The sequence below is a fragment of the Streptopelia decaocto genome (genome assembly GCF_964273445.1).
Source record: "Streptopelia decaocto genome assembly, chromosome: 18".
NCBI classification, from domain to species: domain Eukaryota; kingdom Metazoa; phylum Chordata; class Aves; order Columbiformes; family Columbidae; genus Streptopelia; species Streptopelia decaocto.
This window is the reverse complement of record NC_138673.1, coordinates 8717163-8734842: the sequence shown is the minus strand read 5'-3', so window position 1 is coordinate 8734842 and position 17680 is coordinate 8717163. Positions and strand designations below refer to the sequence as shown.

The 17680-nt window shown below is 42.6% G+C and overlaps 1 protein-coding gene across 4 annotated transcripts in view; it reads right to left on the bottom strand.

Annotated features, from left to right (window-relative positions):
• Positions 1-3900: 3900 nt before the first annotated feature.
• Positions 3901-17680, bottom strand: part of VMP1 (vacuole membrane protein 1) — a 58143-nt gene continuing 44363 nt past the window's right edge. For all 4 annotated transcript variants that reach the window (XM_082068660.1, XM_082068658.1, XM_082068661.1 and 1 more), the window contains 4 exons: positions 16212-16328; positions 14863-14924; positions 5915-6017; positions 3901-4707 (listed from right to left, as the gene is read on the bottom strand). In XM_082068660.1, coding sequence (XP_081924786.1) covers positions 4564-4707; positions 5915-6017; positions 14863-14924; positions 16212-16328 — 426 coding nt within the window. In that variant the 3' untranslated portion in view covers positions 3901-4563. The remainder of the gene's footprint in view (positions 4708-5914; positions 6018-14862; positions 14925-16211; positions 16329-17680) is intronic.

Below are 17680 nucleotides of genomic sequence, written 5' to 3'. Positions count from 1 at the left end.
AGAATGATAGTTGGCTTTTTTGACCAAAATACCATTTTGCTGAGTTCCTGCCACACGCCAATTGCTGGGCTCTTGTCGCTTGTACCTGGAAGGTGATATAGCCAGATGCCTTTTGGACACGTGATGACAACTTCTGTGCTTGAGCTCCTTTCACTCTTTGTACAAGTGACCCAGGTTGTTTCAGCCTCTGCCATTCACACCACTACCAAACCAAACTGTTCCGCTGCCTTTTATGAAAGCTGAGTGGATGCATCAATAAACAGGTGAAACAGATAAATAAATGTTGCATTTCATGTTCTCAATTAGACACTCGAATTAGGAAAGTCACAGCAGGCTCAAAGACTTTCTTAGTATAATCCTTTTAAAAACGAACCTGTAAGAGCATATGCAATGTAGTTCGGGGTGCGTTAGCGGGTGATCCCAGGGAAGGTGGTTGTTGCTTTGCTCCCGTTTCTTGAGGAGGTTGCGGCAATTCCTGGGCCCCAGAAATGACCTGACCCCTCAGCTGCCACCCACCCTCACACCCCCTTAGTGCTGCCATCTGGGGAAGGCTGGGCAAAGTAATTACTGTTCTTTCTTCTCCCCCTCCAAAAAAACAAAAAATACAAGTTTACAAGAAAAAATTTAAATCTCAGAGAGCATTTTCAATTAGCTCACATATAATTAAATTCAACCTGTTAACTACTGATTACAAAGTATTTAACCATGTGCTTTAAAGAAAACTGGATTACTTTTACCTCCAAGGAACACACCCAATCACCACTTACTTTTACACCTGCAACCAATTTTGCTCACTAATATATGTGCTTGATAATCAGGGAAACACCCACAGCACTTGTGCTTGCAGCCAGCGCTGCCTGCAGTGAGAGGGAGGCTGGTTCTACCAAATTAAATAACAAAACCCAAAAGCACAGCAGGGAAGGACTTTCTGGAACAGCATTAAGCCATCTCCAGGTATTAATGACAAGTGTCTTTTAGCACGAACAGGCAGCCGGGTGATTTTACAGGGAGCTGCTTGAACAAGAATCAGCGTGACATTGGGACGGAGGTGAGAACCTGCAGGGATGGGGAGCAGGGGGAGTCCTGCTGGTTCCGATGGAGCTGAGGGATGTGTGGAACTGCAAGATTCCACCTGACACGGCCTGTGCTGCTCTCTTGCAGACCAGCGTGACCTTTTGAGCTTTGCTGACAGCAGCACAATCCTTGCGCTGTTCGGGGACGTGGTGGCTGCCGGGGCGAGGGACACGTCACCGTCACGACAGTCCCAGGGCCTGCGGAGCACAGCGGTGGATGGCACAGCTCAGAGGTCTGGCAGCGAGCAAGTGGAGTTAAGAGGAGGATCAGTTGCGATCCTGCTGACATCAGCTCGGTTGTGCTGCATCGTTAGGCTGGCACTTTGGCCAACCTCCTGCTTTGCTTCCTATTTACAGAGCACTTGTGAGAGCAGATTCAGCCACATTCCACAGGCTATGAGACTAAAAACATCTGTACCACCTTGCAGTCATCTTTGGTGTTTAACCAAACATTAGGTGTTACAAGGGCTGTTACTTCCGTGTGATTTTCAGCAATTCCAAGGAAAAAACCCAACAAGATACTTTATTCGAAGAATCAGCTAAAAATACAGCGATTCAAGCAAAGATTGTTCCTCTCGCAGAGCTCACTTTGGATTTTTCTGTAACACACTTTAGATGACTGACTGCTTCCAGCGTGTAACTGGAAATACGTACAACAAAAGGAAACGCTGGATTAAGGGAGCAAAACACATTGCAGATGCAATGCTAAAGGCTCCAGGTCCTTCTCTGAAGCCACAAAATGCAGTTGCAGGTACACCTTCTAGATTCACACTCACTGTATAATGCTTGGGACAACAAATGTCAGTGTAACAACTGAGCTCGATATACACAAACGGAAACAATCCAGCTGAAACAAACACCAGGAAACAGTTATTTGTTTGTTTATTTAAGCAAACATAAAACTATCCATTTGCAAATCTCATTAGGTTTGCATAACTTCCATTTCTATTATATTTTACCTTTTACCAAGTCTCATTATCTCCCAGCAGCTGAAGGAAGTAGAATGACCCATCCCTTCTTGAAATCATGTTGGAAAGCTTAGAAAGGAACAGCACAGCTTATCGGAATGGACAGATACAAACATGAGCAGCAGAACAATATTTCTCACTATATGTATGTAAACATATATTAAAATAAGTGGGGAAAAAGCTTTTGTCTTAGAAAGGTAAATTTTATTGGCTTAAGCTCTAGGAAGAGCTTTTTCCTTATTGTTACAGTCTCCTCATTTCAATCTGACAGCACACAGGGGCCTCTGTGTGGCATAAATTTAATTGACTCTCATGAAAGGCCTAAAGACACCACCAGCACTGCGTGAAGTAAATAAATACCAGTGTCCCTAAGGCTGGAGGGAAAGGAGCTGCCACTGAAACCGGGGAAAGCAGCAACGGCTGTTTCACTGATCCCAGGTGTCCTGACGCCAAGTGAAACAAGCAGCTCTGAACTGCTGACAGTGCACAATTAAAGTTTTAGTAGACTGAAAAAGTGAAGTATCAAATCAAGCTATGATTTTTTTGAATGTGTTTTGTATTAGAACAAGTTCTTTAGCCCATTATTTTCAAAGGCTGTACCTGGTCAAAAAGTGAAAAAGCTGCTAGGGCCAAGATTGAAGAAATACTGTTCACGTTGTAAAAATCACCGGGGCAAATGACTGGCCTTTGTGCTTTTAACCATTTTGTATCCCCTCCCGGCACTCAGAGATTTAACTTTAATCAAGTCAGCAGCTCTGCTGAGAGAAGTTCATGCTAAAAAGCCTCCCCATTCCTTCAGTAACAGTTTGAAGTTATAGATGAAGCGTACAAGAGAAACGTTACAAACCTCACACACAGAGATGAGACTTTAAAAGATGTTTCTTAGGCAGACAGCTGCACTGCGTGACTTCTGAGCTCCCGTCCGCGCCTCTAAACATTTATATGCTACTGATGTTCAATGAAAACAGTTGGAGATGGATGAGCAAACGGTCAGATGAGAGATACCAAAATGTCAGACAGCCTACCGACTGTTGTTGCCATGAGATCCAACAGTCAACATCAGTCTGATAAGCTATCCGACAGGATGGTACGGCCATGGACATGGCACGGCGGTTGGCAACACAAGAGCGACATTCAGGCGGGATTGAACAAAATACAGAGTCTCACACCTTCCTCGAGATCCGCCCTAACCTAAAACCTAAATCTAACCTGAGCAAAGCCTAACCTGCTTTGTCCTCATGTGCCACCTTTTGGCAACACTAATTGAAAGTCAAATTAATTCTTGTTACTTACCCCTAGGATAAAAATAAAAAACAACAGTTCAAAAATGCGAGTAATAACACACATAGAGGAGCAGTGGAATGGAAACTACTAGAGAGGGAAAAGACCCACTGTAATTTTGGTTATGTTCCTGTACATCACAGCTGGCACGCACACTGATTCATAACAATGTCTGTAAAATATCTGCCTGTTAAAGCCTAAGTTTAAGGTTCTGCTGAGTTTGACACCAAATCTGTTTTCAGCTGGAATCTTTCCTCTTCCCCCCCTTCTTCTCCTTCACTGCCCGTGGTGCTGTGATCACTGGCAAACATCTGAGAAGGGTTTGTTGTAACAAATATCGCTAACTAGTGAACTTGTCTGTTTTAGCCAGTGAGCCACACTTTGAGCCAGTGATAATTCCTCTACTAAGAAGTTCTTAAGAAAAAAGAAAAAGAAAAAATAAAGAACAAAGGGCTTCAGCACCATTTGTGCAGGAAGGATGAGTAGAGCATGCGATTCATGGGATTAAGGCTTAATAAAGAAACTGAGCTTACAAAAGTGGAGAGGGAAAGAAAACAGCTTAAAAAGACTGACACGAATTCTGGAATGATCAAAGATGACTTTATAAAGTTTGAACTTCATTCTAAATATACAGAATAAAAAATGTCAACTTCAGCATTTTGACAAGGATCGGCTCTGGTAACACCAGGAGGTTCCAGAGGGCGGGCGGCTCGTCCAACCGAGAGCACGTGCAACGCAATGGGACACCGAGAATTCCGGCGGAGCAGCCTTACCATGAGGGACATGCAACGGGTTCTATCCAGCCTGTAGTCATTTATATACATTGGGATGGTCTTGAAAGTTATGAAAAATAGCAAAACAGCCACCCTTCAAAACCAAACGTTACCCTCAGGTCAGTCTGAAGTTAAATCAGGAAATGGAGAGTATTAAATCATCGGTTTTGGAAGTAATTTGGGTGGACAACATTTGTGTCAAGCTCCATTTAACACATTGTCCGTCCCATATAACACAACTCAGACATGTAATGCGTCAATACCTTACCTTAACATTTATAAGTTTGTCAACGAAACATCTGCTCTAATATCCAAATTACTTTCAAAATTAAAGAAAAACTTGCTCTAGTTGAAAATTGATGTTAAAAAGTTTTCCCCCGTTTTGAATAATGCTGATTTTTAAACATATGGAAAGATGTTTCATTTCTCGTGTCTGCTAAAACCCATTCCAAGGGGTGTTTTCCAAGCTCATTTGGTTTTTTCTTCAGAGTACATCTTCTGTTGCTGTCGCTTGGCATAGCTCTGGGCCATGGAGTTGATTATAGATAAGATAAAATAACAAACCATGACAATCACCAATTTTTCAAATATCCAGGATAGCCAGTTTTCCCCCTGAAGAGACAAAAGAGAAGAAGGAAGAAACTCAAGATTAGTGGACAATGGAGCATTCTCCATTTTCTGGGCGAAAGGGAAAAGCCCAACCTTATTATGTAATTTATCAAATTAAAACCAGGAACCGAGTGCGAGCTGACAGGATTCCTGCAGCTCTCTCTGAAAAGCTGATTTGAGTCCCGTCAAACACAAAGCAGCCGGGTTTGCCAAACGCACCGCGGGGCAGACGATGAACCCTGATCATGACTGGGGTCCTGGCAAAGGGATTTATTTATTACTCCTGGTGTTGTCTCGTCTTCGCTAACGATTCAGAGTTCAGACTGTCACTCCCTGTCACGTTCATCGCAAAGAAAACAATAAGGTCACTGGTTAACAATGGTTTTTTCCTAAACCGTGTTATCTTCCCGGTAGTGTCCGACCCTGCTGGTGTCACCAGAATTCACCGATGACCTCGGCACTTCCAGCGTTTTCCGGGCTGCTCTGAACTTGTGTTCTTTGTCAAAGGAGGGCAGCAGCGCACTGCACAAAACCCACTCCAATGTGCACAGAAGGAATCTGCATATTTGGTTAGTCCAGCCTGACCCTCCCTAATTTAGTCTCTTTTTTGGTAAGAAACGGGCAAAGAAACGTTTATAAGAGCCTCCAGTATTAAATGTGAAGCATGAGTTAGATGAATGGATTTTATCTAAAAATGTACCCTAAGGAATTTCATGTCCAAGTTGCTGTCTCCACTGAAAATTCAGGGTATGTTTTTTAAAATAATTTGTATGAAAGGGCACTTCTGCCCCTTTGTACCAGCTCTACGCATTCGTTTATTTTCCTTTCGAACACTAAAGACTTGGAGATTTTGTTTCTCGTATTGGCCACTAAGCCACAGACCCCACTGGCTTCTCAAGCATTGATGCTGCACACAGTTTGCTACCATTTCACATGCAAACGCAACTTTGTGCTTAAATTTCTCTCTCAAAGTAGGCACTCTGATACAAAGGCAAGACTTTGGTCTTGCTTTATCATTTTCATTATTCTCCAAGAGGTTTAAGTACAGTTTCACAGAGTTACAGAATTATTTTTAAATTCCCAGGCTGCTTTTTTAAATGAGGTTTTAATCTATTTATTCCCTGCAAACCTTGGAAAAACAAGCAAGATTTCCATGGGTAAGGTGCCCAGCGAAAAGGCAGCTGGAGTGGGGAGGCAGAGCAGCTCTTACCTGCGGCACGGCGCTGTCAGATCTGTGGTGAAGTTTGATCCTCTGAGCTTCCAAATATTCTTGAAATGGCTTCTGAAGAGAAGGACCTATACTTGGAATAGCACTGGTGCAAAGTTCATCCCAGAGAACAAGACAAAATAGGAGAGAAAAAAAAAAAAACACAAAAAACATAGGTTTTTTTTAAACTTACCACTTATACCCAAACAGACTAAAGTTCAGCCTGAGCTACAGGCAGCTCAGAAGAGCATTGATTGCTACTGGAGAAAACAACCACAAAATAAAGCGTATTTCATCTTTTTATCTGATGCTTCTGCAAGGGATGTATTTCCCCAGATCCTCAAAAAGTGCTTAAAAATGAAAATACTGCAGGGCTGCCGGTCCGGCAGAGCGGAGCCGTGAGCCCGAGCATTTCCTTGGCAGCAGCCGCGGGGGCTGCGCTGAGAATGAAATGAATGACTTTGGAGAAGTCCCACATTTATCACCAGCAGTTCCTGTAAGAACTGGTTTGAACCGATTAATAAGGAAATGACTTGTGCTTGTGTCATCCCTCCGTTAAAAAAGAAACTGCTCGCCCTATGACTTGCCCCTATCTCCTCCGAGCAGACGGCCCCTTTCTCAAACTAAGTCCTTATTAGGACAATCTGTGCGTCATCCTTCCCCACCAAGAATGCATGAGCAAATTCTGCAGGCGCCTCCCCCAGTCAGTGATTAACAAAGGAACAAAGAAGGAACTATGAACCCTGCTCTGAATCATGCCCTGGGTTATGGCAGATGACTTGCACTAAAGCTACAAGCCGTCCCTAAACACCTTGTTCTCATATGAACGTTCCCCAGAGCACGGACGCAGTTTGGGGAGAACAAACTCTGCAGCGTGGAGGTGTTAACGCTGGACGGACTCACGGCAGCTCCTGATGCCACAGCCCGCAGCCACAAACACCCGCGGTCATTTTTATTTAAACCTCTACACACACCGGGATGTTTGGCAGGAGGTCCGAGGAGCTTTAATAATTGTCATGACACTTAAAACCCCAAAGCCTTAAATGCTGTGCAGGAGAAATTACCACGGGGTGAGCGGGTGCGGTGAGAACAGACACACAGCCACAGGCTGACCCACGGACACCAACACCCCAGCTCCAGCCAGAGAGGTCTCGTTGCTGACAAACATCACTTGAATTCCAAAGAGAACAGACACATATTTTTAATTTAAATATATTAATATGGTCTTCTGCATTTAAAAAGTCACCTAAATTTCAAAACTTGGGTTTTTGTTCTTTACAAAATGACTGCAGGAGGATTTAGTAAAACACTCCGGACACCAGGACACCCACGGGCAGTGTTACAAACCCAAGGACTGAAGCGGGGCTACATCTTTCAGTTATTTTCCTCAGTGTCCCGATTTGACACAATATTCCCTTTTCAAGGCTAAAGGCCAATTAAAAAATAACAGCTTTCTAATCTTAAGAATGTATGAAAATGCACAGACTGAGGAACCAGAGTAGCTCACTCTCCTCCACTCAGCCCATTGCCGTCAATAGCCAGGGGCAAATAACTTTTTGGAACAAATATACAAGAAAAAGATTGCAGCCCTCCTGATTCACCACCACAGTGATACAAATGGGCGAGTGAATTCTGTGCCTGGACTGGTAAAATTTCAGACAAAAAAAAAAGCAGAGGGCAAAGCATCTATTGGACATTTTACACGAGAGTACGTCTGTTTCACGGACGATTTCAGAACCGTCCCTTGCAAAGTCGACTCATCCTGGTGCGAGTTCTGCTCGTGACTCGCTGATGATCCCTACGAGTCACCGTTTTAAAACTCAGTCCCGTTCTGAGGTTTCTTTTCTTTTTCAAACGACACTTGAAAGCCCAGAAAAGCTACTGGAAGGTAATAGTTTACTTTTCAACTTCTGCATGATTATGAAATGCGGAATATTTAAATGATGAGAGATGAATGATTAACAGAATGGTTGCTCAAATGTCTCCGCTTTTTCCTGAAAACTGAACTTAGTGCCCAATTAGCATTAAACAACAGAACAAAGACATGAATACCCCGTTCAGTCTCGAAGGGATCCTGGTGCATCAGCACTCTATTGCCAGGTTTTTATTTCATTAAAATTATTCAGTTTGATTTTTGTTTTTCTTCCTATAAGCACGAGTAAGAGTTAAGTGCACATTCATTTTATTGAAGCTGTTTTGAAGAACCGTAAGATCCTGAACGCAAGGACCTTGGGTTCTAAAAGTCTGAGATATTTTGGGCATTTATGGAGACTTTAATACTTAAAAAATGTTGCATAAATAAGGAGTAAATTGAAGCAGACCAACATCTAGAAAAATCATGAATCCACAGTACTAGGAATAAAATCCTTGAAATCCCATTTCAGTGGGACAGTATTAGTTACTTGGTGTCTGTTGACAAAATTCAATCATTTAATCAACCAGCACCCAAAGCACAAATAACATCTTCGATCTGAAAGTCTTTAAAAAATCAGTTTATGTTGTATTTAATTACAAGTGGTACCTCCAGTCCACAAACCTCCAAGTTCCACTGGCCAACCCTGTTCTGAGCAAAGAGGGGGAAGATTGGGGCTCAGTTCTCAAGGATTACAGGTACCCGTGAAAAAAGGGACCGATTTGCATCATAATTCTGCACCACTGAGCAACGACTTCAAGATGCACCTTGAAACCTGCTGTGGTTTGGGGAGCCTGATGAATCCACAAGGTGCTGGAAGAAAACCCACTTTGGGGAATAATCTCAAGCCAATTCCTTGCATTTTCCTTTGAGAATCGAGTCTATTGTCTTTCAAATACAGAATATGAAAGGATAAGAAAATAAAAGGATCTTAGTGCCCAACAGAACTTGGCTTTGTAGTCTCTATCTGCCAAAACAAAACACACAAAAACCCCCAAACACAACCTGCTGGCTCTTCTTAAAGGCTTGAAACATCGTCCCAGTGAGCTGCTTAAGGACTTCAATTAAAATTTTAAAGTCATTCACTAGAAGTTGTGTGTCAAAATAAGCACTGAAATACAATTCACTAGTTGCTGTCGTTGTTATTGAATTTTGCAGTAAGCGGGCCAAGGCTGCGCTGCTGGGAGAGCTGCTGCTCCGGCACTTCTGGCCTTTCCACTGCAAAACAAAGGGACTTGCTCCAGTTTTACCATGAGATTCAGAAAAAAATGCTTTGGCTTTTGTTTTTTTTTATTAAAAATACCTCTGAAGAAATTTTGATTCAGAAGAAATTTCAGAAATCAGTATTAAACACCAATTTTTGTTTTAATCCATTCTGATGATCTGCTAAAATGAAATGTATCACAAGGAATTGAAACTGCTGGGGATGTTTTCTTATTTTTAGGAGGCTTCTAACAGCAAGTGATTAAGAAGCCAATTAAGCAGTTCTTAAACTGCATTGATTTTGATGGAAAATAAAAATATGAATAGGAAATGCGGTGGCATTCAGTTCTGAATTTCGTACCCTCGGCAGCAGCTCATAGGAACAACTGGAGTCAGTCTCCCAGTTGTGATGATCAAGGAACATTAAGCACTGCAGGCCTAAACCGATGGAAATCCCATTTTATCGGGGAAAGAATCATCTGAAGGGAAATGAGAACCGTAATAATCGAAGAGATGGAGCAAACAGGCGCCCAGGCTGGACCCCCCAAGCCCTGCTTGGAAAGGTGATGCAATATTGAGTCACAGCCCCGTTTTATGGCTGATCTCTCTAATATCCACAGCTGTTAATTTGGAAAAACCGTTTAACTGTTAAGACGGGGATTGATTTGTCAGGCTCTGACACGCACGCCCTGTCCCCGGCCGGCCCCTCGGCGCTGGGGACAAACACCAGCACTTACATTTTGCTCAGATTCAGCTACTTGGGCTATAGAAAAAACATCCTTTTAGGAAATGCCAGCGCTATGATTCCCAATGAAGACAACAGGGAAAGACATTTTGAAACAACAGAAAACCCAACGAAGAGGCAAATGTCACCGGGAGCTTTGTCAGAACAAACCCCTGCAGACGTTCAGGATCTTGCCCAAGGCCAGAGATTATCTCCTGCTCCAAAAAAAGGGACTTAAGTGGCACTGAAGAATGTGACAAAGGAAGGAGGAGGTGCTGGGATGGAGTTTTCCCTCTCGGGACCTCCAGCTCTTTTAAAATGATTTATTTAAATCAGAATTGCTCCTGACAGCCAGGCCGGAGCAAAGGCTTTCACCTTCCAAACCAGGATGCGAAACGTCATTAAATCATCGCACCCAAACCCCGTTCCTCCCGCCCAGAGTTGCTCTGTGGTACATTCACAGTTCTACGTCCCCCTGTAAGAACACAAGCAAAATCCGTCCCGCAGCTCAGAAGCATTTAGAGGCATCTCATGGGGTTATTTCAGCCGCCCCTCCCTTGAATGAAATGGGTTTGCTCCATCACGGTACCAAATTCTGCAGCTTATTTTATGAACCGCTGAAAAATAGATCCCAGCAGAAATATTTGTATGCCAGTGGACAATTAAAGCTGATTAATTAGCGTGCTGCTCACCACCTCCACAGAGCACCTTTCTTCCTGCAAGTCAGCTGAACCTGCAATGGTTAATTTTTTTCCAGACAGTGATCTAAACAGGCTTAACGGTTAGTATTTTAATGAGCTGTCATTTCCTGTGCTGATAAAGATTCTCACAGTATTTAAACCATCCACCTCCTGAGGCTCCGCCAGCACCAGCCCCTGGTGACTCAGTGGTCCCCAGCCTCACAGTTGCTGCAGCAAAGCCGGACCCAGCTAAGCCGGACCCTGCTCCCAAGGATCCTCGTGCTCCAGCCTGCAGCTCCTCTCAGCGCCACTTGGGCCTCAGCACGTTTGGTGAAACTCAGATGTGATCTGCGTTCAGAAACTGCACAAAATAAATCTGGTTCGTGGTCAGGATCAGCAGAAACATTTTGGGGGTTAAAAGGCTATTTGGCAGATTCATTTGCTTTATGAGATGAAAGAAAAAAATCCAACCCATTTGAAGATTCCTAGACTAAAATTGTTACACGTTTGACATCATATATATCTGCAGCTACGCTCCAATACCCACGTTAACCAAGCTGCCTGCAAAACATTTTTTCCTGGGACATTCTGTTATTTTAAAATCAATGCTTTCAAAAATAGGAATTGCAACATCTCTGTACTTCTGGTTCTTAACTCTGCCCAATATTCCTCTTTGTAAGGAAACTTCTGTTTAAAAGATACCACACTCATTCTGCACACGATTTATTAAAAAAGCTCGCTTGTTCAGAGTTAAATCCTACAAGGCTTTTGCAAATAAACTTTTATAATTCTGTTGTGATCCACTGGAAGGTTTTCAACACCAAAGCTACTCCGATTTCATCCACATCTGTGGCCCTTTCAAGGCGCTAAAGCCTTTTTTGTGCAGAGCTGATCCGTGGTGCACAGGCTGGATCCTGAGGGCACAGCCCCACAGGTTTCTGATGCCGCCGGGGGAGGAGAGTCCCTGATTTATTGTACCAAGAGACGTCAGGTGGATCAGTGTAACCCTCTCAGCAGACTTTGAAGTCACTGCTCAGATATCCATGTTTTCAGCCACTTCAGGTTATTCTCGGTTGAATTCTACTACACAGGGTTTATTTTAAATATTGATTGGAACCTATATTTAAAATATCCTTTAATGAAGACGGTGGAAGCAGCGGGATGAGCCGGCAGAGCCCGCGCCGGGGTCAGACCCTGCCCAGGGCCCCAAAACCACAACCACATGGGAACCCAAAAAAGGCTCTGCCTACTACACCAGGACAACTGATTTTTCATGCAGCCCTTTCTATCAACAGTTTCTTGACTTATAATCTAAACCTACACAGTAAATTTTTTTTTTGAAAAAAATATACAATCTTTAAGCAAAGTTTCCAGTTACATCAGTCACCGTGATTTCATTTGTACTTTTTTCATGAAAGGAACATCACGCTCCTTACGAGAATCAACTGAGATTAAGTTGCGAAGCAAAGAATTATGGCACAATAAATAGCAGCAATCTGGTTTGTCAAGGCAACGGTTCAAGTACCTGTTACCAAAAGGTGTTTTTCCTTTGAGATGTGCGATAACCCCCCCGGGCCTGCACAGCTGGGGAGCAGGAACATGGTCCCCAAAACCCACCAGGTCCAGGAACCCTTCAGAAGCACCGATATTTTAGGTAGAATTTGAGTTTGCCCAGTTACACTTCTCAGTGTTAACACTTCTCACCCACAGAACACGGCACTACAAATTTACTTTTAAAAACCTGTGGAAGTATGCAATTATTTTTTTTTACATGCACTTCACCAGTTTCTATTTAAACTTCCATTTTGTTTATTGACTCAGATCATTAATTGAACAGATTGGTCTCCACTTCTCTTAACCCAGCAGGCTCAGTCCAGGCGGCAGCGAGCGTCCCTGGGGTAACACCAGCATTTCTCAGCGCTCGGAACTCTAATTCACACCTTCTGCTTCTACCTGGTTCATCATTAACTCAACAATCAGAGGGAACCTCTGCCCAGGGTGGGATCTACCCAAAAAAGACACAGCCACCACTTGCCACTGAAGTTCAGAGGCTTCCGAGGTGAAGGCCACGAGCTGTCTAACACTATATAAAATATATTTATGAACTTTTTGATGTCTACTGGAAGTTCTCAAGTCATTAGCTCATTTTCACAAAACACACAGAGAACATGCTAAATTAAAAAAAGAAAAACATTTTTTTCTTTCTCAACATTTACCCAGAATGGATGGTAGACAATCCATCTTTTTTTTTCTGAAATGGTGTGTGCTTTGAGAACTATTTCTTTAGTAGTTTTCTGGGAATTCTTAATCCACGTTTGAAACTGCCACTTCAAAGAAAATATGATCACGCTTAAAAGCAACACGCTCCGAGTGGCTTCAGAAACAGCCGTGCAGCTGCAGGTGCAAAAATTAAACGGAAAGATTTAGGAGCCAAAAGAAAACCCACAACACACGTGATAATGAAACATTTCACATTTGCTGGGTTGGGCCCAAAAGCAGCAGGAGGGCATTCCACGGGGATGGGCGGCAAGGTCGACTCTTTAAGTGACAACACAAAACTCTGACGCGTCATCTTTCCTCACAAAAGCTTATGAACGCAACGCAACCCGAGAGAAAACATGATCCCCTCCTAACGCTGGAGACGGCAATAGCACAACTTTAAACTCTTAACTGGTAGAACAGGCTGATCATTCCCAGTCCCCAGCTCTGCTTTCAAACCTCCCGCTCGCTCCCATTTCCCAAACCCATCCCCGTTCCCTTGTCCTCCCCCAACAGGACCTGCTGCCCCTTCCCCATCACACGAGCTACCGCTTAAATGTTTTATATTCCTGCCACATTACATTCCTTTTATTAATTTAATATAAGGAGTATTTGAAGATCCTTTGTAACAGACACCTAGAGAAAATTGTAAAACCAAATAGCCCAGGAAGGGGCGCAAACAGCTCTGGGGCCACAGGCTGGCTGTGCAGGTGAAGCGTTTCTGCTTTTTGAATGAGCCTCATGTAGCTATCAAGAAATTCTCTCTGGCTTGTAAAATCCAATATTCTCAGACTTTATCTCATGATTTAATCTCTCCAGATTTTAGTCACCCTGTATATTAATCTTCATTACTTTGAAGTGTTGTGCTTAGATGTTTCCTATTGTGTAAGAGCAATGTCCCAGACGAGTCATTTTGTTGGAGAGAATTTGATGAAAATAAAGTTAGTGACCACTAAATAGATCTATATTTTAATTTAATAAGGGTTTAATGCAAGCTATTGTTTAACATATTTTATACTCCATTCTGAAAGAAATGGATGAGGTAACGCGAGCAGACGGCTTGAGAAAAGTCAAGGATATTGGGACATTCCAAAAATCCTACTGTCTCCCGAGAACATTTTTTAACTCTGACATCAACCATCTAATAAAATCAGAATCCAGCAGAGGTCTTGTGAATGCATTCGAAGTAATTTGATGCAAAATTATCTCCAAGACAGATGAAGTAGGAAAAAACTACCAGTTTTGGCTCAAAGATTTACAGGGGGGTAAATGTTTGAGCTGTACCTGAGCGAGGAGCAGAGCAGATCGGGCAGGAAACTGCCCGGTGTGACTGACACTGAGAAGAACTAACTAATCAGAGTTAAAATAGACACATTTCTTCCCCCCCCCTTTTTTTTTCTAAAGAATTTTCAAAGCAACAAATGAATTTTGAAGTTTGTTACAAACCAGACACCAAATCAGAAGATCAGGAAGTAATAAAGTCAGGATTTGTTTCAGGAGGGAAATGGCCTTGAATGCTCCTTTGACACCCCGTTTTCTTTGTACAGCATTAGCGCTTGGAGTTCACATATTTTAAAGGGAATGATTTCCAGACATTCCTCCCCTGAAACTGTTCTGGAGGGGTGTGGCTTTTTGGCTTTTGTGTGAAAATAGTTATTAGAGTTTGGACAGCAAAGTGTCGATCAGTTTGCCCCATATAACAAGGGAAAGACCTTGGAAAAGTAGAAATGCCTTAGAATTTATTTTATGGATCCATATTTTAAATGTATTTGGTAGTTCAAATGATGGAAGGTATTTATTGCCATCTTGGGATGCTGCACAAATCACAACACTTCTTTCATTTTTGTCACAGGATGACACGACAACACTGAAGCAAGTCCAGCACTAACCAGTCTATCGCACCTAAAGGGTGGTGAAGAAGAACTGGAAGAGCTGTATCATATTTCTGGTGAAAGTCAACCCACGACTGACCTTCAGGGCTATTTTATCTTTCTTGAAGTACCTGAAGCCTTTGAGGTGAGGAATGAACTTGCAAATAAGACCTAAATTCTGTGTTGGCCAAAGCTCAGCGCTTGGAACCAAAGCCCAATTTTCAGCGCAACTAATTTGACTCCTCTGGTATTTTTTTTTTACTTAATGACTAAAGGTATTACAGTGTTCGAGAATTACTCACCCGATTAGGGCCACCATCTGCTCCACTATATGTTTGCTGAATGTTACAATAACGAAAAGTTTCTGTAGGAAGGAAAACATCAGTTAGAGAAACATTGGATGAAAAGGGAAGCAGAGACAATGGGGGATGACAATTCATGTTCCTTTCCACCCACTCCAGAGCTCACACCCCCTTTGCCCTTCTCTTTCCCTTCAAAATCTTTAGTTTTCAATACTCTCTTCTAAAAGAGGCAGCAGAGAGAAACGTTTACTTTATTATTCTACTTCCTCACAGATTTCATTCCTTGCCATGTTTTTGTAGCCTGTGTTTCTAACCATTCGCATCCTCCCCAAACTGAAATTCCCAGAAGCTCGAGGTCACTTTACTCCGTCAACAATGTTTTAATGGAAAAACAGTCATCACCGTGCAGAGAAATCCACATCCCCTTACACAAACACATGTACTTAAAGATCACAGTAGTGAAAATAATGTATCTTTTAGTCCCCTGGTTGATCTACTTCAGACAGAAACATAACAAAAAGTACTTAGTGAAGAACAACACGAGAGCCATTGGGTACCTGACTGTTCAAAAAAACTTAGATTGCCAAAAAACTTAGAAGTGTCTAATGCAACAGACTATTGGAAACAGATTAATTTCAATTTCACGTAGCTTATTTTGTGTAAAATCCAAATGTTCCTAATTTTACCAGTTCCTTCTCTTCTAACACAAGCCAATTCTGTGAAAACGCTGACACACTTTAAAAGAGACACTTGAAATTTTAGGCAAGCAACTTGAGCTTGTGATTGCCAAATTCAGAGTATTAGGTAAGGCTCTGAGTTACCAAGAAAGATGGGACATACTCTGAAATCAGGCTCTTTCAAAATAACATGGGCTGAGGATACAAAAAATTGCCAACCATGGACAATTCGCCCAGAGACGGACCTGCAGACCAGTGGGGTTTTCTCTACACGCTCAACCCAGATAAAAGGGAGCATTTAAAAGTGCCGCTTAACCGGTAAAGGCTGGTGGCAGCGTTCTTTGAAATGAGTATTTGTTACCAAAAAGGCAAGTTCATTATGAGTACGAAGTCCTTTCAGTCTGGTAAAACCCGTAGGTAAATAACTTGGCTAACCACCAATTTCCTGAGCGGTGTAGGCAGCGAGCTCATTAGTTTGTAGCTATAAATTATTCAGTTGCCTACGTTTTGAGCATAAGAAGCCTAGCAGGTCCTTTATTGTAAATCCTTTGCACCAAATTAATTTCCATTACTTCAGGTCGGGGAGGGAGATTCCAGGATTCGTTACGAAGTAACACAGTGTAACAGTAAAACTTCTTCACCCCAGAGCCCTAAGGGAGGTTTAGTACTTGCCTGGATGTGCATTTTAATTACTGCTTTCCCAATCAAGGTTGCACCAAAGAAGGTCCAGAAGGGAACCAGAAAGTGTCCACACGTTATCCCGGCCAGGTCAAACAGGGGGTTTGGAATCTGGGGAGCGCAAGGGAAAGAAGTTCAGGAACTGCTGCCCTGGAACGTGACAGACTTTGAAACTCTGAAAAATGAACATTCTCCCCTTATTCAACTTGATCCAAAGCTCTTGTATCTTAATACTTACAAAAATGTTAATGTCACACCACATAACTTAAGTCTCTGGGATTCTGCTAGACAACATCGGAGACAATTCCATTCTCAGGGTCCCTCCTTACCCCTGGATTTTAAACAAGCTAACAAAAAGCTTTCCCTGTGAAATGCACAGAAACCACAGCAAAGCCATTTTGAGTGATTTATCAAATTTCCTCCCTGACAAGCACATCCCTCTTGGACGCCAGCGTTCAGATGGTCCCCAGCGACTTCCATCTGAGAAAGTACATTAAAAACCGGCATTTATACTCATATGTATCCAGTTTAAAAGCACTGACTAGATTTTATTAAGCATATGCATTTCATTTAAAAGTAAACCTTTTTTTTTTTTTAATTGTTAAACTGCTGGCTTGACATTTGGTATTGTGATACTATCTGTAAAATATTTCTGAAATTAAACCAAGAAAGTGTCCAAATTCCGACCCCTCACACTCCAGGCGCTACGAGGGCAGACAGTCCGAGTAACGCACGGGGTGTGTGTCACTCCCAGTAGCAGCACCTTACTGGGCTCAGATCCTGCAGTGTTTGTGGTGTTTGTTACATAAACACAAAAATAAAGAGTGTAGATTGCCGAAGACCCCGTAAAAGACAGTAACTTTTCAACTGACTGCATGGAGATCTCTGAGAAAGCTGCTGAGGGTTATGCTTGGCTGTTATAGACCAGCAATTCAAATTTATGAGCACCCACGACAGCACCTGCATAGGAAGAAATCCGAAACGGTCCCTAATCGTGGCCCAGAACGGTCTCTAAACATGCTCCGCTTCAACTAAAATGGTTCTTTCCCCATGACAGCTGTGCTGGGCACAGGAGGCTGGTAAATTATTGACTCAGACCACAGGCAGATAATTCTGCTCCTCTGGGCCAAGTCTGCTCCGGGTCTCAAGTTCGCTCTTTGTTGGTTGGAGTTTTCTTATAGGTTCACAGTACATTTTAATTACTGCATTACTATCACCAGAGAGGGAGCAATGCGCTTTAGGTAGGAATAACTGTGGGCATCATCAATACATCAAACGTATCACAGTGAAAACTTACTCAACGAGTCCACATTAGGGTATATTAGCAGGGCAGTGAGGTTTTCTCTTTGTTTTTGAAAAAACACATACACAGAGTGCTGAGAGTTGCCAAAAAGCCCACAAAGACAGGAGGGCAGATTCTCACAAGTCACAGCGAGGATCTTCCAGGGCTAATTCTCGCTCTG